The sequence below is a fragment of the Salmo salar genome, chromosome 08 (genome assembly GCF_965601325.2).
Source record: "Salmo salar chromosome 08, fSalSal1, whole genome shotgun sequence".
Lineage (NCBI taxonomy): Eukaryota > Metazoa > Chordata > Actinopteri > Salmoniformes > Salmonidae > Salmo > Salmo salar.
The window spans coordinates 16026238-16048158 of NC_138298.1; the positions used below are offsets into that span (position 1 = coordinate 16026238).

At 42.3% G+C, this 21921-nt stretch overlaps 3 protein-coding genes across 3 annotated transcripts; all 3 read right to left on the reverse strand.

Annotated features, from left to right (window-relative positions):
* Positions 1 to 65: 65 nt before the first annotated feature.
* Positions 66 to 11865, reverse strand: LOC106610131 (uncharacterized). The gene is made up of 6 exons (XM_045723161.2): positions 11342 to 11865; positions 10820 to 10950; positions 10458 to 10622; positions 3178 to 3342; positions 1562 to 1673; positions 66 to 1329 (listed from the first exon to the last, which is right to left on the reverse strand). The coding sequence occupies exons 1-6, from the start codon at positions 11625 to 11627 to the stop codon at positions 362 to 364; spliced, it is 1827 nt and encodes a 608-aa protein (XP_045579117.2). The 5' UTR covers positions 11628 to 11865; the 3' UTR covers positions 66 to 361.
* Positions 9153 to 11842, reverse strand: xfin (Zinc finger protein Xfin). Its single transcript, NM_001173720.1, is given in 3 exon segments — positions 9153 to 10622; positions 10820 to 10950; positions 11342 to 11842. A coding segment is annotated over 1 exon segment (372 nt). The 5' UTR covers positions 9874 to 10622; positions 10820 to 10950; positions 11342 to 11842; the 3' UTR covers positions 9153 to 9501.
* Positions 11866 to 14813: 2948 nt separating the features above from the next.
* Positions 14814 to 21278, reverse strand: LOC106610101 (uncharacterized). Its single transcript, XM_014209269.3, has 3 exons — positions 20779 to 21278; positions 20289 to 20419; positions 14814 to 16294 (listed from the first exon to the last, which is right to left on the reverse strand). Exons 1-3 carry the CDS (start codon positions 21035 to 21037, stop codon positions 15116 to 15118), a joined length of 1569 nt encoding a protein of 522 aa, XP_014064744.3. The 5' UTR covers positions 21038 to 21278; the 3' UTR covers positions 14814 to 15115.
* Positions 21279 to 21921: the final 643 nt, after the last annotated feature.

A 21921-nucleotide genomic window follows, 5' to 3' on the forward strand; every position in this document is an offset into this window, starting at 1 on the left:
GTTCCACTGAGTTAGGGGAAACTCGCGTCCCTGCAATGATACTAAAATAACCTAGTCAGTCAGCACAGAGTCAATTTTGTATTTAATTTAAACAAAATGGTCATACATACATAAAAGAAGTACAATTAAGGCACTATAATTTCCTCATTATAAATAAACAACAACATCAAAGAACAGGACAAAATTGTCACTTCATCAGTGAAGCACTTGTACAGACACCATCACACCAACCATCACCATATAATCTACTCTGCCTCATCATACTAATTATTTCCTCATGTCACCTCATCCAGTTCCCTACTACATCCAAAATCAACAGAATTAACTACAAACAAACTAACTAGTACTACATTACATGTCACTATACATGGGCCGTGTGCATTTTCTGCTGGTGTATCCTGAGGTAGCCCCTCTCTGAGAACCTCTTCCCGCAGTGCGTACAGGCGAACGGCTTCTCTCCAGTGTGGATCTTCAGGTGCCTCTTCAGATGGGGCTGGTGGGAGAACCTCTTCTCACACTGGGGGCAGCTGTAGGGTTTCTCCCCTGTGTGGACCCTCTGATGCCTCTTCAGGTTGGACGAGTCTGAGAAACTGGCACGGCACAGGTGGCAGCCGAACGGTTTCTCCCCCGTGTGCATCCTCTGGTGGATCGCCACCTGTTTGGGGAAACTGAAGACTTTCCCACAGAACGAACAAGGGAAGTGCTTTTCTTTGGTGCCGCCACCTTTACTGATTCCATCTCTACTATTGTCATTTGTCAATGGGCTTGTGTAGCCACTCAGTGTTGATGCAATGGCATTGTCTGAGGTCTGGTTTAACATTAGGGGAGTGTGAGGAGGATGAAGGCCAGGGCGTGTCTGTGTTGTCGCAGGGTCCATGTTCCAGTTGATAGATCCTATAGAAGGCAGGCTGAAGGAAGCACCTGTTAAGGGGTTAACCTGAGGCTCCATCAGTCTCTCTGAATCACAACTATAGGAGCAGGACGGAGCATCGCTAGCCGAGTCTGTATCTGTTCTCTCCAGCTGCATACGGACACCTCCCCTTCCACCCGGACCAAATCTATGTCTCATCCTGGTCTCAGCCAGTCTGTTGTCATGGAGACTAAGTTTGGTTGTTGTTTTGTGTTCGATTGTCTTTTTCTGGTTGTGGTTAACAGTGTTGTTCCCCAGCCTAGAGTTGAGGACGCTGTCCAATCCACTGACCTCCACTATGTCGCCTCTGGTCCTGGCCTGCTCAGTGATGTCATCCCCCTGGCTCTTGGCTGCACCCATCTGGGTCTGGGAATCCAAGATGGCCGCCCAGTCTCCTCTGTAATCCTCCAACCAACCACCTGCAGGAAGAGGTTAGAAAATATACTTTATAAACATGGCATAGAACTCTACATATGGAGGTTTTTTTCTCAATTACCTGGTAAAGTTAATACATTGTGTGTTTTTTTTTAAATGTAAACATAAGTTGTATTGATTTAATTTTATAAATTAAGAAAAAATAATAGCCAGGTGCATCACTATTCCCATTGAAGATCTATTACTGTATGTAGGCTATATGTATTTCTCCCTTACCTTGCTCCCCCATCTTTACTCCACTCAGCAGATCAATGCTCTCTGGTTGGTCTTCTATTGTCTCCTCTTTGACTATCAGCAGATCAGGCTTCCCATCCTCCATGTCTACTGACTGTAGGAGATACAGAGCATGGTTTCCGTTAGGAAAGTGTGGCGCCGGACATTTGAGAAATGTACCGGACCCATAAGCATTGGATGCATAACCTGAATAGGGCGTCCACCCACCACAGAATGGCGCAAATGGAATGGCATCAAATATAAAATACATGGTTTCTAACATTCCACCGATTCCGCTCCAGCCATTACCACGAGCCCGTTCTCCCCAATTAAGGAGCCACCAACCATGGTGCTCAGAATGAAATAAATCACATTTAGAATATGGGTAGTTCATATTAACAGAACAAGTCTAGGATGCGACAATGCAATGATGTGTGGTCCTTCTTACTGAATTCTGAAGTGCACTTTTTAAAAATGTATTTTTATTGAACCTTTATTTAACTTGGCAAGTCAGTTAAGAACAAATTCTTATTTACAATGACGGTCTACACCGGCCAAACCCGGACGTTACTGGGCCAATTGTGTGCCGCCCTATGGGACTCCCAATCATGGCCGGTTGTGATACAGCCTGGAGTCGAACCAGGGCGTCTGTAGTGACGCCTCTAGCACTGAGATGCAGTGCCTTAGACCGCTGCGCCACTCGGGAGTCCAAGACTGTGAATATGTTAGAATAACTGTCCACGTGTACTTTTCCTCAGACAACAAGATGAGTAACGAACAGCAAAATCGCTAGCCTATGTCAATCTACTAAAGTAGAAAAGTTTAGATTACCTATTCTATTGGTCACTTTGTAGAGAAAGAAGTAGCCTATTCCAAACAGACTCTGGGACAGTTGTGGGACAATAGATCCCAAATTCATACAACCAGTAGGCCAAGGCCACATAAGAAAAACATTCAAAAGCAATGAGTCTGAAGCAACACACACGCCAATTTAACTACACTAAATTATGCAAATTAGCCTATAGACTGATAAGTATGACCAGTCAAATGTATTTCCACTGGTATTTCCATAAATGAATAGGCAAAAAAGCATTATTTCGCAATTTGATTTTTTCTTCTTCTCCCGGACTATTGGCTGGCACCAATTTTATTTATCTGCTTTAAAAAAAAAAGGCGGAAAAAAGCTGGCTATTACTGGCTAACAGAAAGCCTGATACAAAGTGAGAGGATGTTTGATCAAGAAATCTGATATTAGCACCCTGCTATGGAGCATGTTATGATTGAGCAATAAGGGATTGCTATGAGTACAATGCAAACATGTTAGTTGATTTGATACTATGCAAATGTGGTAGTACATTTGATTACTAGACACTCTAATGGTTTGATAATGCAAAGGCATGGTCAAACACTTTCATCACAACCTGGGCCATATCCACAAAGCGTCTCAGAGTAGAAGTGCTGATTGAGGATCAGGTCCCCACCCGTCTACATACTGTAGTCTTATTCATTATGATATAAAAGACAAAACTGATCCTAGATCAGCAGTCCTACTCTGACACATTTTGTGGATACGGGCCCTGATCTAATACCATGCAGACAGTAGTTCACAGTGGGTTTACCTCAGTGAGACTGTGTGTGGTCCTGTGCTGCTCATCTGGGTCCTCTGTGGGATCAGGAGAAGGTGTAGTTTGGTTGTCCTCCATGACCATGGTCCCCTCAGGCTTCCCCAATCCCTCCTCACAGCCCTCCTCCTTCACCAGCAGCACCTCTGGACCCTCCTCCTCCTGGAAGAGACAGGTGATACAGATCACACAGACATACACTCCCTCAGGTACGTACACACACAAAGATAAACACACTTTAAACATTGCTTGGCCATACTGCAAACATAAGCAACTATTTACATTAAAATAGTTTCTCCAGCTCAATATGAGTATCAGCCAATTAAAAACTTTGAAAACCTAGTAGTCAAACTGTGAAATGGTTCCAATTGTTTTTCCACCATAGGGGATTTTAGAAAAACTTAAAATAAGGGCTGGGTTTCGTGTAGACTTACCCTGGCGTGACATTTTGATAACCATGTAAATGTCTCTCGGACAAGGTGACTTATCAATATATTCTGCACTATTTACTCTCAGATTTGAAAATGCTAATTAGCATCAAAGTAGACATCATGCAAGACTACAAATCCCTGCAAACTCCTGCACGTCATCTCTAGCGGACACCTTTGCTAACAGGTTTTGTGTCACTTTACTTAACCAAGACAGTTTACAATTGTCCATTTAAAGAAATGTAGCCAGTGTATTCATTACTAAACATAGCTAACATTAATGCTGAGAATCTTACCTTTGCCTCTATTTGGTAGTCTCATCCAGATCATCATGGCATTTGTAGTTCTTTACGATAGCCACATTAGCAGCTAATTAGCATTTCATTTTTGGCGGTAACTACAGGCAAATTTAATTGCTAAAAGTCATCATGTCCTAGAGAGATTTACACAGTTATCAAAGCGTCACGCCACGGTAAGCTTATACAAAATACATCCCTTATTTTAAGTGTTTCTAAAATCCCCTTTGGGAAAAATGAATGGTGAAAAACGATTGGAACCATTTCCTTGTTTGACCGCTAGGTTTTATGGGTATTATGACTCATACTGTGGTCTACAGGGGGCACAGTCAGGAGGATTCAGAAGACTCAAGAGGTATGCTTAGATGTTAGGGCTGGGATGATACCAGTATCGCAATATTTTTTTTCATGCCAAAAATTTTAACACAAAGCAGACAACTCTTTGGTCCTTTAAAAACCTGCTGTATGTAACATATTGTGTGTTAAGGAAAATAAATAAATGTGAGTCTGGATGAAAACACAATGATGTTTGTTTTCAACATTAGGGCCGTTTTCCTAAAAAAGTTAAATCCACTTCGTGTTTTGTTTCCTTGCCACGACACTAACGAATATTGTGATACTGGTATAGTCCCGGTACTATTAGATATACAGAAAAATAGACATATGGTTGTTAAACCCATCATGGTGGACATAAATATGTTGTGGGTAAAAAATAAGTCTGCAATGATAAGTAAACATCAGACAAACCTGACAACTATTTTGAGGTGTACAGTACCGTAAATTCCGGACTATAAGCCGCAACTTTTTTCCTAGGCTTTGAACCTCGCGGCTTAAACAATGACGCGGCTAATATATGGATTTTTCCCTCTTTCAATTTTTTTTTCTCCAAAAAAACACATTCTGTGACGTGCTCAGTTTTTTGGCGGCATGAAGCTTTCATTAGACCAATGAAATTGCCAAACGGGTTAAGGTCAAACAACTTTTTTGTTTACTGTTTAGATTAAATCGAGCGCTCTCAAACTTCCCATCATTCTGATTACGGTAGTCATTTTGTCACCCTCATCATGGCAAAGACACGGAGAAATGCATATGATGCAGCTTTCAAGTTGAAGGCGATTGATCTGGCTGTTGGAAAAGGAAATAGAGCTGCTGCACGGGAGCTTGGTCTTAATGAGTCGATGATAAGACGTTGGAAACAGCAGCGTGAGGAATTGACTCAGTGCAAAAAGACAACTAAAGCTTACCGCACATTTTTTGTTACAAGCCGTGTTTCATTAAAGCCTGTGTAAAGTTCATTTGTTTCAATGTACCGGTAGGCACCTGCGGCTTATAGACATGTGCGGCTTATTTATGTTAAATTCAGTGGGTGCGGCTTATATTCAGGTGCGCTTAATAGTCCGGAAATTACGGTAGGTGTTTGTTAGTGTGTGGTAATTTGTAGGTATATTTAGTAAGTGTATATTGGTTATAAAGCCCTATCAGGGTATGCAGAATAGGGTGAGATCAGATGTGATGTATAATAGAGTCTCAATGAAAGTCTTGGAATGAAAAGTCCCATTTTGTATTTATGAAACACAAACAAGTTTTAAATACACCATCTAAAAACCACACATACACGTCTCAAATAAAAATCTGCATGAACTTGATGAACTGCATTCATTTTCTCATTAAAGGTATCATGGGGAAAATTAAGTAGTTGAATGGAAGTAATGAAACAGGCATTTGTGAACATCATATAGGCTACACAGTACAAACACAACATGTAACAAACTTTAGGCTTATACTGTACACTGAGTATACAAAACATTAAGAACACCTGCTCTTTCCATGACAGACTGATCAGGTGAAAGCTATGATCCCTTATTGATGCCACTTGATGAATCCACTTAAAAAATCCTCCTTCATCTACACAGATTTTAAGTCTTGAGACAATTGAGACAGGGATTGTGTATGTGTGTCATTCAGAGGGTTAATGGGCAAGAGAAAATATTTTAGTGCCTTTTAACGGGGGATGGTAGTAGGTGCACTGGTTTATGTCAAGAACTGCAACACTGCTGGGTTTTTCACGCTCAACAGTTTCCTGTGTGTATCAATGGTCCACTATTCAAAAGGACTTTCACCGACTTGTAGAGTCCATGCACCAATGAATTGAGGCTGTTCTGAGGGCAAAAGGGGGGGGGGGTCTGACACGCAATATTAAGGTGTTTCTAATGTTTGGTATACTCATGCCTTATACAGTGCTTTCAGAAAGTTTTCATAGCCCTTGACTTATTCCATATTTGGATGACAAGCACACCCATAACATGATGCAGCCACCACCATTCTTGAAAAAAATATGAAGAGTGCTACTCAGTGATGTTGTTTTGGATTTGCCCCAAACATAACACTTTGTATTCAGGACAAAAAGTTAATTTCTTTGCCACATTGTTTGCAGTTTTACTTAAGTGCCTTATTGCAAACAGGATGCATGTTTTGGAATATTTTTATTCTGTACAGGCTTCCTTCTTTTCGCTGTCATTTAGGTTAGTATTGTGGCGTAATTACAATGGTGTTCCATCCTTAGTTTTCTCCTATCACAGCCATTAATCTCTGTAACTGTTTTAAAGTTACCATTGAACTCATGGTGAAATCCCTGAGCGGGGTTTCCTTCGTCTCCGGCAATTGAGTTAGGAAGGACGCAGTTACTGGGTGTATTGAAACACCATCCAAAGTGTAATTTATAACTTCACCATGCTCAAAAGGATATTCAATGCCTGTTTTTACCAATAGGTGCCCTTCGTTGTGAGGCATTGGAAAACCTCCCTGATCTTGTATGTATGTATGTATGTATGTATGTATGTATGTATGTATGTATGTATACACACACACACACACACACACACACACACACACACACACACACACACACAGTGCATTCAGAAAGTATTCAGACCACTTGACCTTTTCCTCATTTTATTACGTTACAGCCTTATTCTAAAATTGATTAAATTGTTTTCTCCCCTCAATACCCCATAATGACAAAGCAGGTAAAGACATTTTTCAAGTGTATTAAAAAACAGAAATATCACATTTACATAAGTATTCAAACCCTGTACTCAGTACTTTGTTGAAGCACCTTTACAGCCTTGTCTTCTTGGGTATGACACTACAAGCTTGGCACACCTGTATTTGGGGAGTTTCTCCCATTCTTCTCTGCAGATCCTCTCAAGCTCAATCAGGTTGGATGGGGAGCGTCGCTGCGCAGCTATTTTCTGGTCTCCCCAGAGACGTTCGATCGGGTTCAAGTCCGGGCTCTGGCTGAGCCACTCAAGACATTTAGGGACTTGTCCCGATGCCACTCCTTATGTTGACTTGGCTGTGTACTTGGGGTCGTTGTCCTGTTGGAAGGTGAAGCTTTGCCCCAGTCTGAGGTCTTGAACACTCTGGAGCAGGATTTCATCAAGAATCTCTCTGTACTTTTCCCTCAATCCTGACTAGTCTCAAAGTCCCTGCCGCTGAAAACCATCCCCACAGCATGATGCTGCCACCACCATGCTTCACCGTAACGATGGTGCCAGCTTTCCTCCAGAAGTGACGCTTGGCATTCATGCTAAAGCGTTCAATCTTGGTTTCATTAGACCAGAGAATCTTGTTTCTCATGGTTGGAGAGTCCTTTAGGTGCCTTTTGGCAAACTCCAAGCGGGCTGTCATGTGCCTTTTACTGAAGTGGCTTCTGTCTGGCAACTCTACCATAAAGGCCTGATTGGTGGAGTGCTGCAGAGATGTCTGTCCTTCTGGAAGGTTCTCCCATCTCCACAGAAGAACTCTGGAGCTCTGTCAGTGACCATTGGGTTCTTGGTCACCTCCCTAAAGAAGGCCCTTCTCCCCTGGCGGCCAGCTCTAAGAAGAGTCTTGGTGGTTCCAAACTTCTTCCATTTTAGAATGATCAGGGCCACTGTGTTCTTGGGGCCCTTTAATGCTGCAGACATTTTTTGGTACCCTATCCCAGATCTGTGCCTCAACACAATCCTGTCTCGGAGCTCTACGGACAATTCCTTGGAGCTCACGGCTTGGTTTTTGCTCTGACATGCACTGTCAACTGTGGGGCCTTATATAGACAGGTGTGTGCCTTTCCAAATCATGTCCAATCAATTTAATTTAACACAGGTGGACTCAAGTTGTAGAAACATCTCAAGGATGATCATTTTCGAGTCTCGTAGCAAAGGGTCGGAATACTTATGTAAATAAGGTATTTGTTTTTTATTTTTAAATAAATGTACTAAAATTTCAAAAAGCCTGTTTTCGCTGAATACTTTCCGAATGCAGTGTGTGTGTGTGTGTGTGTATGTATATGTGACCTGTTTCAGGAAACTAGATATATGTTGCAAGTCACGACTTCACAGGAGAGCCATTTTAAAGTTTTTTTTTTTTATCAAAATGTGTTTTTTGGTAGAAATGCCTTCTGGAACATGTGAAATTTCATAACATGTGCCTTAATAACAAACTTGTATGCCATCTGTAAATACGAATACAATTGTTAAATTACGAGCCTTGTTGGTTCAGCCACAGAAAAAGACAGAAACCTTTCCACTAGCCAAGATTGGCTGAGATAATGAGTGGGCTGGACATGCTGAGAGAAGAGTTCAGATTGGTCTGCCATATAGAGGGCTTATGTCTATTTGAGATGGTCAGTCTGTGTGTTAGGAATCCTGTCGAACGTGGCTTTAAAAAAAAAAGTTATTGTGTTGTGGAGCTGCATAAGTGTTGCTATCCACTTTCTGGAGGATCAAGTTATATATATATATATATATATATATATATATATATATATATATATATATATATATAAAATTAGATTTTTTTCTTCTTCTTTAAAGCAACAATAGAATACAGACAACACAAATGGCCACTCCCAGAGGGTGAGCTCGTACCCACCGGCCCGAGGTGCCGGCAAGGAAAAACCTACAGTAATCCCATCCCCACCCCTGAATGCAGGACCTCAAACATTTACACTGTACATTTGTGTATATACTTATTCCAACAACACTTGAATCTGTTTTTTAAATTCACTGCTCGACTGAGAGACCTTACAGATAATTGTATGTGTGGGGTACAGAGATGAGGTAGTCGTTAAAAGATCATGTTAAACACTATTATTGCACACAGAGTGACTCCATGCAACTTATGTGATTAGTTAAGCAGATTTTTACTCCTGAACTTATTTAGGCTTGCCATAACAAAGGGGTTGAATACTTATTGACTCAAGAACTTTCAGCTTTTCATTTTTTATTCATTTGTAAAAAGAAATTAAACATAATTCCACTTTGACATTATGGTGTATTGTGTGTAGGCCAGTGACACAAAATCTCAATTTAATCCATTTTAAAATTCAGGCTGTAACACAACAAAATGTGGAAAAAGTCAAAGGGTGTGAATACTTTCTAAAGGAGCTGTATCCCTCAATGTCTGGGCCTTGCACTACAACGCTCTTAGTTGTTGTAGAAATTGACCCACTCCTGCGGTTTACTTTGTGCATTTATGTAATCTCGTTGAGTCTACCTTTAATGCAGGGTTTGATCTAAATGTCAGAAGCTATCGAGTGGAATGGTGACTTTATGTTATAGAGTGGAATGTTTTTTCTGCTGGTGTATCCTGAGGTAGCTCCTCTCTGAGAACCTCTTCTCGCAGTGCATACAGGCAAATGGCCTCTCTCCTGTGTGGACCCTCTGATGCCGCTTCAGGTCACCAGCCTGAGCGAAGTGCATGTGACACTGGGTACAGCTGAAGGATTTCACCCCTGTGTGGACCCTCTGGTGAATCTCCACCTTCTGGGTGCAGCTGAAGCCTTTGTTACAGAACATGCAGAGGAACCGTTTCTCTTTACTATTGCCTGATGTGGCTCCCCCTCCCTGAGCCTGGGCTCTAGTCCTGTCGTTTGAGTTCAATACCTGATTGAAAAGGACGCGGCCGTGTGAATCGGAAGGCCCCATCGACGTGGACACTGGGTCGCAATCCTTGAACGTGTGTAAAGGTGAGTGGGTCGGGAATTTAGATTTGTCTCTAAGTTTTCCCTGTAGTCTAAGAAGTCACTGGTGTTGTCCTGCGAGTGTCCTTTTCCTAAGTGAGTCTCATCTGCATTCCATGTCAGAGGAGAGTCACCCTCCACTTTCAGAGTCACCTCATCTACGACCAGACCCTCCCCTTTCTCGTCTAGGCACACTTCAGAGTATACACTACTACTGTACTGGTTCCAGTCCCCTCTAGGCAGATCGATCTGTGTCTCTAAACCCAAGGATATGTTGCCAGGGTCCATCTCTGTAGCGTAAGAACAAGACGGATCATCACCGCCAGAGTGTAACGCGTCACCATCCCCACGGGAATAAACCATCCTCTGGCTCTGGTGAAATACTGGTAAATACTCTGAGCCAGGAGCATGAGGACAGCCCAGTTTCCCCAGCCTCAGTCTCTCTGGGTCTGATCTTTGATCAAATCCTGTGTGTAAGAGGCTGTGTGTTACAATTAAAGTCTCAGTGTCTGTCTCTGACTCGAGGACGGCGTTTGGCATTCCACTGACCTCCGTGATGCTGCGTTGGATCCTGGACTGGGGCGCGGCGGCGAGGTCCTCCATGGCTTCAAGGGAAGCTCCAGCTGCTGCAGTCTGGATGTCTCTGCTGTGCTGTGGGTCCTCCTCTCCTTCAGACCTCTCAAGCTTGACCCCAGGACCTGCAGCCTCTGCATCCTGACACAAGAAGAGAGGAGGTTGTTATTTGTATCCAGTTCAATTGGATAACAATGTCATAGGGAAGTCTCAAACTCCCCTATGGCAGATACATTAGGATGTACATGTAAGCAAGTGAATAGCTGAGGGGAGTCTTTCTGAAATAAACTGATCACATTTGATATACTGTAATTTTAATGTAACACTATGACACTAACCTCTATCACAATAACGTGCTGGGTTGAGGTTCCACTCCCCTCATCAACAGTGATTGGTTGGTCATCGCTCCATGTAATGTGTCCAGCTGGCTTCACAAAGCTCCTGTGGCCTCCAGTGAGATCTCCTTCACCTGAGAGTGTGATTGGGGGAAAAGAGGTGGTTAAGTTAGGTACTGTCAATGCTCAAAGCTATTGTACACTATTGACACTGTCTAGAATTGGCAAGGATGTAAGGTAACACATCTCATAACTTATTGATACTATTTATTTTTGATCAATGTATTATGTTCCATGTATCACACTGTTTTCATTGAGTAAATAATAGGAAATGCAGTAAATAAAGAATCTGGTTAAATTATATTTTGTCTTTGCCCAAGATAACTAAGTAATCAGATGAACTATTGCATACTAACTCTCCAAAAACTGACCAAGACTCAATTCTGATTAACACATCTAAAATTACACATGCGCAGAGGGGAACCGGCGACATGCCCCGCATCCTTGACCTTCTTCAAAATGTACCTCTTGCCATTCCTCTGTATCGGTCGAGGATCTTGACACTTCTGGGACGACTGGCGAGGACGCGATCTCGCATTGTCCTCTCTGCGCGCTCCCGTGACAATTTCAGTTCAAGTAGCTGTAGTTTCCTCCGCAATGCACTATTTTCTTTCTGGCTTTGAGTTATTTCCAAACGAAAGACTGCATAGTCGTCGTCTACGAGTTTACAGACATCTGCCACGGCGGCATTCGCTAACACCTCCATAATGGAGGCTATTTGAGTGTGAAAAACCATACAGTTAGCAGCCATTGTTAACTAACTTAGCAGCTAGGTAGCGTTACCTAGATAGCTAACCTATATTAACCAAGTCCTGTTTCCAACGCGGATTAAAGACTACATGGGGTAAGTATGTGATGCTGTGCAGTTAAATGAGCCATAGTTTGAGTTCCAGGGTGTTAATAAACGTCTAAATAACAACAAAAAACGCTAACGTGGAAATTGTTCTTAGTTACTGTTTACTTCCGTTTATACCGACGTGAAAGGATGTTGTAGCTCAAAGGGTGTGGCTAAATGAAAAGCGTATGCGCGCTGTTCTTTGAAATACGGTACTGCTTATCTCCTATTCAAGATCAGTCTTTCGAGCTTAGATCACTTGTTTAAAGAAGTGTGTTAGCAATAATAGAGTAGAATACAATTACTTTACTCCATCACCTCAGTACGGTAAACATTCAACTGTCCTTTTATCTAGCCTAGATTTACTGTCTCTCTAAAAACAGGCATTTACAAGCCTGTTTCAAATGACAAGTTTAATGAGGGGTATGTGTTTAAAAACCGAAGGGTCGTTCCATTTGATTTCAATCACTTTTTGACCACAACCCTTTTTGATTTGTATGAAATTTACCATACATATTTTCCCATGGTAGAAGTGGTCAGAAAGTGACTTTTTGGAACTTAAATGCCAAAACAGGCACTCAAGGTTTAACCATTTTGCATAGCATGGGGAAAAAAACATGTTTTCGTTAATTATTTAAACACGTGTAAACCGTTTTTTCTGCATATGTTGTAGTTTAGACACAGTTTTGCATAATGAGGTGTTTGTGTTGTGTCCGTCATCGGTTGAGACACAGCATGCTCGTGAATACAGGGTGGGTGTCATGTTTTGGCTGATAAATGTACTAAAATGTGAATAACTGACATTTCAACTTTCAAATGGTACCACAAAGATGATTGGAGGTCATCTTTGGGCACTTCCATCTCAATGTTTTAGCCCCAATTATTTTTGAAAAAGTAGATACTTTTTTCACATGGTTGGGGTTGAGAGAATTTTCAGGTATCAAAATGAGGTCGCGGACCAACAAAAAGTTTGGGTACCCCTGCTGTATCATGTGATCATACCCAGATGTTCAACTGAGGGACTTAGTAACCCCCCACACAAAAAAACAACTCTTACCACAAGACACTTCATCATAACTATATTTCAGATAAATAGTTCCCAGATATCCCGTGTATATCTCTAGCCACACTGCTGCGATTTCTCTCACTGGACACTCCTATGTCTGATAAGGTTACTTAGGAAGGAGAAAACCTCTGTCATTGAGCTTCCTCCTGGACCTCTAGCCATTGTTTGGGTGTTGCTGGGATTGTGTGCTCTGTTGTAGGCTAGGTGCCTCTCATGGTGAATGCCCATCCTGACTGTCTGTATTGGTGGGGTAACCCTGAGGTAACTGAGCAAGGCAACATCCAGGCCCAGTTCTTCTATGAATCCATTCACCAGGCATTAGACATGATGCCAAAGGAGAAGACAGACTTGCTGCTAGACTACATCCAGGGGGGTCTCCCACCACTCTCTGTGAAGGCTGAAGCCCAGGGTGACCTGATCTTTCATTCATGGATACTGTAGTGTTTATCATAGAGACCATCCTGTTCCTATCAGCCCCAGGCCCTGCTCCATCCCTGCGCTGAGACTGAAGAGAAGGGTCTGGGCTGCAGACTGGATCCCTGACTGAAGCCTCCGTCTCTCTGATGACCACCAGGACTGAGATTGTTCAGTCCACCTGTCGTGTTGTGAAGTCTCGGTCCTTCGCGGTTGGGTCCTGGTCCCGACTCTGGAAGGAAGAGCGGCGGCTCCTGATCCGGGTCCAGGGTTTGTGACCAGCATCCTCAGAGGTCCACTCTCTCCCACCAGTAACACTGGATATCAGCAGGTCTTCAGGGACAGCAGACTGTAAACAAAGTTTATACAGTAAAGCATAAAGGGTTAAAATACATTCTTTGCTGTACATACAGAAGCATGACATGTTATAACACAGCCAAGCCCATGTCTAAAACTGTGATTCAAGTACCTAACAATATAGAGCCATTGGAGTTAATTATATAAAAAATGTCCATATGTGTTGATTCAAGAATGAAGTATAATGTTTTGATTAGATTGAGATAAGGGAAATTCAGTCCCTGTAATGATACAAAAATATACAAGTCAGTCAGCAGTGTCAATTTTGTATTTAATTTGAACAAAATGGTCATACACTAACAACTGAAGTACAGTACTTTTATTGCACAAAATAATGTCAAGTAGAATAACTTCTCACTATGTTAACTCTAGAAATCTGTTACCCTCGACCAGTATCTAAAGGGACAAAGTTGCCACTCTTCATCAGTGAAGCATTTTTAGACACCATCACCTTATCTACTCTACTCATACTCATTCTTTCCTCAGTTCTCTACTACATCCTAAACCAACAGAATTAACTACAAACTAACTAGTACTACATCACTATACTCTATACATGGGCGGTGTGCATTTTCTGCTGGTGTATCCTGAGGTAGCTCTTCTCTGAGAACCTCTTCCCACAGTGCGTACAGACGAACAGCCTTTCTCCCGTGTGGACCTTCAGGTACATCTTCAGCTGGTGCTGGTGGGAGAACCTCTTCTCACACAAGGGGCAGCAAAACTGTTTCTCCCCCGTGTGGATCCTTTGGTGGATCTCTTCCTGTTTACAAAAACTGAAGGCTTTCCCACAGATTGAACACGGGAAGCGCCATCAGTCTCCCTTCTCCTCCTGGAAGAGATAAGTGATACAGATTACACAGACATACACTCCCTCAGGTATGTACACACAGAAAATGGAAACACTTTCAACATGGTGTTTACCCATCCCCACTATGTTTGAGTCCTATACTGTAGTTACAGAATTACTTAATTGTTGTTAAATCCATCATGGTGGACATAAATATGTTGTGGGTAAATATAAGTCAGCTATGATGTCAGACAAATCTGACTAAACTATTTGACATGTACAGTAGGTGTTTGTTAGTGTGTGGGTATGTGTAGGTATATTTAGTAAGTCCAAAATGGTTATAAAGTGCTGTCAGGTGTATGCAGAATAGGGTGAGATCAGATGTGATGTATACTAAAGAGTCTTACAATGAAAAGTCCCATTTTGTGTTTATGAAACATAAGTTAAATACACATTATGAAAACCACAAATACACATGTCAACAAAAAGCATGAACTGCATTTATTAACTCATTAAAAATGGAAAAAAATTAAGTAGTTAAATGGAAGTAATGAAATAGGCATTTGTGAACATCATATAGCCTACACGGTACAAACACAATATGTAACAGACTTCTTAGGCTTAAATATCACAATGTCTGGATGCAATATTCTACTCAGGAATATTCAACACTGAAATCTGTTACTCTCATTATTCCAAATGCATCTGTGGTTCTTTTCTGCTGACAACCATTAAATGTATATTTGTCTTTAATGCAGGGTTTGATCTAAACATTAGAAGCTATAGAGTGGAATGGTTTTTCTGCTGGTGTATCTTGAGGTAGCTCCTCTCTGAGAACCTTTTCCCACAGAGCGTACAGGCGAATGGCCTTTCTCCCGTGTGGACCTTGAGGTGCGTCTTCAGATGGTGCTGGTGGGAGAACTTCTTCTCACACTGGGGGCAGCTGTAGGGTTTCTCACCTGTGTGGACTCTCTGGTGCCTCTTTAGGCTGCCAGACTGCGCAAAGCGCATGTGACACTGGGTACAGCTGTAGGGTTTCTCCCCTGTGTGGATCCTCTGGTGCACCTCCACCGTCTGGGGGCAGCTGAAGGCTTTGTTACAGAACATGCAGAGGAACCGTTTCTCTTTAACATTGCCTGATGTGGCTCCCCCTCCCTGAGCCTGGGCACTAGCCCTGTCGTTTGAGTTCAATACCTGATCGAAAAGGATTTGGCCGTACGAATCAGAAGGACCCATCGACATGGACACTGGGTCACGATCCCTGAACGTGTGTAGAGGGGAGTTAGTTGCCACATTTTGAGTTGTTTCTAAGCTTTCTCTGTAATCTAAGAAATCTCTACCCTGTGAGTGTCCGTCTCCAAGTTGACTATCGGCATTCCATGTTTGAGGAACGTCGCCCTCCACTTTTACAGTCACTTCATCTGTGACCAGACCCTCCCCTTTCTTATCTAGGCACCCTTCAGAGTATACACTACTACTGTACTGGTTCCAGTCCCCTTTAGACAGATCAGTCTGTGTCTTTAAACCCAAGGGCATGTTGCCAGGTTCCATCTCTGTAGCATAAGAACAAGACGGATCATCAACGTCCGTGTATAACGCATCCCCATCTCCACGGGAATGAACCGTTCTCTGGCTCTGGTGAAATACTGGTAAATACTCTGAGCCAGGAGCAAGAGGACAGCCCAGTGGCCCCACCACCAGTCTCTCAGGGTCTGATCTATGATCAGAGCCTGTGTGTAAGAGCCGGTGTGTTAAAGTCTTGGTGTCGGTCTCTGACTTGAGGACAGCGTTTGGCCTTCCACTGACCTCCGTGATGCTGCATTGGGTCCTGGGCTGCGCTGTGATAGGGTCCTCTGTGGCTACAGCGGGCGCTTCAAGTACTCCAGTCTGGATGTCTCTGCTGTGCTGTGGGTCCTCCTCTCCTTCAGTCCATTCGTGCTTGACTTTAGGACTTCCAGCCTGACACAACAAGAGAGGAGGTTAGGGCTGTGGCGGTCATGAAATTTTGTCAGCCAGTGATTGTCAAGCAAGTAACTGCCAGTCTCACGGTAATTGGCCGTTAATCAACAAACACATTAAGCATCTCCTAGCTTCCACGCATCGCCTACAAGCCACTGATGCAGACCTAATAAATCCATGTAATATAGCCTACACCACAATAAATCCATAATTTATTTTTAGACAGGTCTAAAGAAACATGATTTGAAGAAAATGTAGTCTATTTCAGAAGAATAGAATAGCATACTCTGATTTGTCCTTATGTTAGGTCCTGATCTGGCTATGCCAAATGGCTATGGGCTGCACCAGTACATTTAGCAGACAAGATTTGCTTAGAATTCTGTGGCATTATTTTATAGTATGAAGAAAACAATTGAAAAAAAGCTGAATAAAATAGAAAGGCTCATTTGAGGGAGTGCGCACATGCGGCTATTCTGTGTTGAGGTTAACAAAGAAACAGGTCCTCCTATATGCTTAATTTTAGAGTTATTTATGCAACTTTAGTTGTGATAAACGTTGGGCTATATGTTTAGATTTTTAAAACATTGCTGCATGACGCAACTAATGATGATTTGAAAAGTTGCATGTAAGGCATGAGCTCTGCTCTGTTTCTTGTGCAGGCTGCACACACTTCATCAGTCTCTCATTCACAATTTGCCAAGCACTTGATAATGCCTCTAATTTCCCGGTGGCATCCCCTTTGTGTGGCCGTAACGCCCCCTAAAAAAATCCACCCCTTTTGCGGCCAAAGTGGCCGTTGTGCCCTTGGGCTGAATATAATAATCATAATTCCCTTCTCCCGGCTGCCAAACGCCGTGCTCTGAAGCAACTCTGACTCACATGGATCTCTCAGATATCACAATTCTTATTAGCCAATGCCTGTCATCTGATTGGGTCCTTCTAAAAAGACATCTCAGCTCCGAAGTAGGCTACAAGTGGAGACCGACACATCGGGAACGCAACTGTGCGTGTCCTTCTTATCAAATTCCGAGGCACAAATTGAAGATGTTAGAAGAACAGTCAGCCAACAAGATGAGTAGAACTAACGGACAGCAAAAGCACTAGCCTACGTCAATCTACTATCCCCCATTGTACAAAAGTTGACCTATTCAATTGGTCAACTTGTCCTTCTGTGCGAGAAAGAAATATTCCAAATATACTCTGGGGACAGTTGTGGGATGCAATTGATCCCAAATTAATACAACCACTCGCACCAAAAAAAAAAAAACATTTTAAAAGCGATGAGGCTGATGCCAACAGATCAGAACGTTTAGCTTAAAATGTTGATAAACTATTAGGCTATTTTGTCACATTTTAAGCACAGCAATGCGCAAACGGCAGTAGGCTATAAGCGCAGATGTTCCAAAATGCAATCAATTAGTCTCCCTATGGCTCAGTTGGTAGAGCATGGTGTTTGCAATGCCAGGGTTGTGGGTTCGATTCCCACGGGGGGCCAGTACAAAAAATAAATAAATAAATAAAATGCATGAAATTAAATGTATGCAAGTCGCTCTGGATAAGAGCGTCTGCTAAATGACTAAAATCTAAATGTAGTGGGAAAGCACCATTCTCAAATGTGACCGCAAATGCGATTTATGCATGTAATGCTTTATTATAAAGGTGCATTTTTTTAATGGGGAAAATTATCTTCCCCAAACTAGAAACTCACGCACCACCTATGTATGCCAGTTAGGGTCTACACCGGTTGTAAAAAAAAAAGATGAATGTGCTTAATTTTAGGAAGTTATTTAGCCACTTTAGTTGTGATACAAACTTTATCAACGTATAGGTATATGGCTAGGCTACATGAGGTGTGTGACTGATTTGAAAAAGTCGCAAAAAAAGGCATACTCTGTTTCTTGTGGTAATACATAATATTACAAGTGAAAGACTAATATTGTCATCCATCAGACTATTGTTAATTTAATCATGTATATAATATACAGTGCATTTGGAAAGTATTCAGACCCCTTCACTTTTTCTTCACTATTTTCAGGTCTCTCCAGAGATGTTCGATCGGGTTCAAGTCCGGGCTTTACCTGGGCCACTCAAGGACATTCAAAAACTTGGCGCGAAGCCACTCCTACGTTGTCTTGGTTGTATGCTTCGGGTCGTTGTCCAGTTGAAAGTTGAACCTTCGCCCTAGTCAGGTTCTGAGCACTCTGGGGCAGGTTTTCATCAAGGATCTCTCTGTACTTTGCTCCATTCATCTTTCCCTCGATCCTGACTAGTCCCCCAGTCCCTGCCGCTGAAAAACATCCCCACAGCATGATGCTGCCACCATGCTTCACCGTAGGGATGTTATTGCCCAGGTAATGAGCAGTGCCTGGTTTCCTCCAGATGTGACACTTGGCATTCAGGCCAAAGAGTTCAATCTTGGTTTCATCAGACGAGAGAATCTTGTTTCTCATGGCCTGAGTGTCCATTAGGTGCCTTTTGGCAAACTCCAAGCAGGCTGTCATGTGCCTTTTACTGAGGAGTGGCTTCCGTCTGGCCACTCTACCATAAAGGCCTGATTTGGTGGAGTGCTGCAAAGATGGTCGTCTTTCTGGAAGGTTCTCCCATCTCCACAGAGGAACTCTGGAGCTCTGTCATAGTGACCATCGGGTTCTTGGTCACCTCCTTGACCAAGGCCCTTCTCCCCCGATTGCTCAGTTTGGCCAGGCGGCCAGCTCCAGGAAGAGACTTGGCGGTTCCAAACTTCTTCCATTTAAGAATGATAGAGGCCACTGTGTTCTTGGCGACCTTCAATACTGTAAACTTTTTTGGTACCCTTCCCCAGATCTGTGCCTCGACACAATCCTGTCTCTGAGCTCTTATGGCTTGGTTTTTGCTCTGACATGCTCTGTCAACTGTGGGACCTTATATAGACAGGCAAGTGCCTTTCCAAATCATGTCCAATCAATTGAATTTACCACAGGTAGACTCCTTGTAGAGACATCTCAAGGATGATCAATGGAAACAGGATGTACCTGAGCTCAATTTTTTGAGTCTCATAGCAAAGGGTCTAAATACTTTTGCAAATAAGTTATCTGTTTTGTATTTTTTTTATAAATGAGCAAAAATGTCTAAACCTATCTTCATGTTGTCATTATGGGGTACTGTGTGTAGATTGATGTGGGGAAAAAAAATATTGAATCCATTTTAGGTTAAGGCTGTAACGTAACAATGTGGAAAAAGTGAAGGGGTCTGAATACCTTCTGAATGCACTGTATGTGTGAAATTAGTTTTGATTTATAATGGACCATTATCATGCACCGGTCTTAGGAACAGGGGCAGGGGGGAAAATATACATGTCATCTATGCACTTAAATAGCAAATGGAGGACTCTTTTCCTGTGGTTCATTTTCATCTCAGCCAGGTAGGCTATACTCCTGTTGTAAAGCGAAGCAATGTGCTTAATATTAGGAAAGTTGAGAAACAAATATAGTAGGCCTAGCCTATAGAAAGCTGATGGGTTCCTCTTTTTAATAGAGGACATCAAATCTCTGTTTTCTCAAGCAATTGCATAGCCTATAGAAATGCTGCGCAACATGAGCTCATGGGCACTCTTGAAGTATTTGATTTTCGATTACATTTGCATTGATGTTAGAGGGACAATAGAGGGCTGCGTAGCAGACAGTTAGCAAGTTTGGTAAGCTACTAATTACCATCAGCAGCATCAGAGCTAGGAGAAGCCTAGTTTCCGTGACTAAACGGTGTTGTGGATTTTGGCTGCGGTCATGACTCAAGACTGCCAGTGTGGCGGTAATTTGGTCACCGTAACAGCCCCACAGATTATTGTCGGTACATCAATTGTATTGGATAACAATGTCGTAAAGAAGTCTTAAAAGCTTCCCAATGGCAGATGTACATGTAAGCAAGTGAATAGCTGAGGGGAGCCTTTCTGAAATGAACGGGCCACATTTGATTTACAAAGTAACTGTATATTTTTATGTAACACTATTAAACTAACCTCTATCATGATAACATGCTGGGTTGAGGTTCCACTCCCCTCATCAACAGTGATTGGTTGGTCACCTCTCCATGTATTGTGTCCCACTGGCTTCACAAAGCTTCTGTGGCCTCCAGTGAGATGTCCTTCACCTGAGAAAGTGATTTGGGAAAAAGAGGTGGTTAGGTTAGCTACTGTCAATGCTCAACACTATATTGTACACTATAATTGGCAAGGGTGTAAGATAACACACCATGTAACCTCTTGATATACTATTCATAGATTTGATTATAATGATGTTGCATGCATCATATGGTTTTCAATGAGTAAATAATGGGAAAAGTAGTAAATCAAGTGTCTTTGTGCTAAGTAATCAGGGGTAGTATTGCATACTATCCACCTGACCTAGACCCAATTCTGGTTAACCGTATATGTGGTTGACACATCTAGTCACACATTAGAGGGGATCAGGGCGACAGGTCTCACAGCCTCGGCCTTTTGCAAAATGTACCGCTTGCCATTCCTTTGTATTGGTCGAGAATCTTGACACTACTGGGACGACTGGCGAGGACGCGCTCCCGTGCCACCTTCAGTTCCAGTAGCTGTAGTTTCCTCCGCAATGCCCTGTTTTCTTTCTGGCTTTGAGTTATTTCCAAACGAAACACTGCATAGTCGTCGTCTACGAGTTTACAGATGTCTGCCACGGCTGCATTTGCTAGTACCTCCATAATGGAGGCTATTTGAGTGTGAAAAACCATACAGTTAGCCATTGTTAGCAGCTAGCTAGCGTTATCTTGATAACATTTATCAACCAAGTCCTGTCTTCAACGCGAATTAAACGCTGCCTAGTGTAAGTATATGATGTAGTGCAGTTAAATGAGTCATATTTCGAGTTCCATGGTGTTAATAAACGTCTAAATTACAACAATAACCGTCTAAATTACAACAATAACGCTAACGTGGAGATTGTTCTTGGTCAGTTCACTTCCGTTTACACTGAAGAGAAAGGATCTTATTGGTTGGCATCATAGCTCAAAGGGTGTGGCTAAATGAATAGGGTATGCGCGCTGTTTTTGAATGACGCTACTGCTTATACATTATGCATCAAATCTCATGACTTGTTTTAGACTTGTTCAGAATGAACAGTGTTAGAAAGAAAATAATGAATTACTTTATTACAGCTACATAACTGTTCACACTATGCTAACACTTGACCATTTCTGTAAATCTGGTACCCCCACTGAATACTTTGGAAAATGTTAAACATTACATACATCTAGACTACTTTCTGTCAAGTTTTTTTTTACTCTTTATAAAATACCAGCATCTGATCACTTTATCAGTGAAGTATTTTTACAGATACCATTACACCAACCTTCACCATATAATCTTCTCATTCCTTCCTCCGTTCACCTCGTCCAGCTCCCTACTACATCCAAAATCAACAGAATGAACTACAAACGTACTAATATTACATATCATTATACATGGGCATATAGTGCATTTTCGAAGGTAGCTCCCCTCTGAGATGTTCTTACAGGCGAACATCCTCTCTCCCGTGTGAACCTTCAGGTGCCTCTTTAGCTGGTGCTGTTAAGAGAACCTCTTCTCACACTGGGGGCAGCTGTAGGATTTTTCCAGTGTGGACCCTCTG

Bases quoted from the DNA above. Each gene is read 5' to 3' on its own strand.
- LOC106610131 (XM_045723161.2), bottom strand. From the start codon at position 11,627: ATGGCTGCTAACTGTATGGTTTTTCACACTCAAATAGCCTCCATTATG. The intron at 10,623-10,819 runs GTTAGTGTCATA...TTCTTGTGTCAG, and splicing joins AGCACGTTATTGTGATAGAG to GATGCAGAGGCTGCAGGTCC. The intron at 1,674-3,177 runs GTAAACCCACTG...TATCTCCTACAG, and splicing joins CCACACACAGTCTCACTGAG to TCAGTAGACATGGAGGATGG.
- LOC106610101 (XM_014209269.3), bottom strand. From the start codon at position 21,037: ATGGCTAACTGTATGGTTTTTCACACTCAAATAGCCTCCATTATGGAG. The intron at 20,420-20,778 runs GTACATTTTGCA...TCACTTTCTCAG, and splicing joins ATACAAAGGAATGGCAAGCG to GTGAAGGACATCTCACTGGA. The intron at 16,295-20,288 runs GTTAGTTTAATA...TTGTTGTGTCAG, and splicing joins AGCATGTTATCATGATAGAG to GCTGGAAGTCCTAAAGTCAA.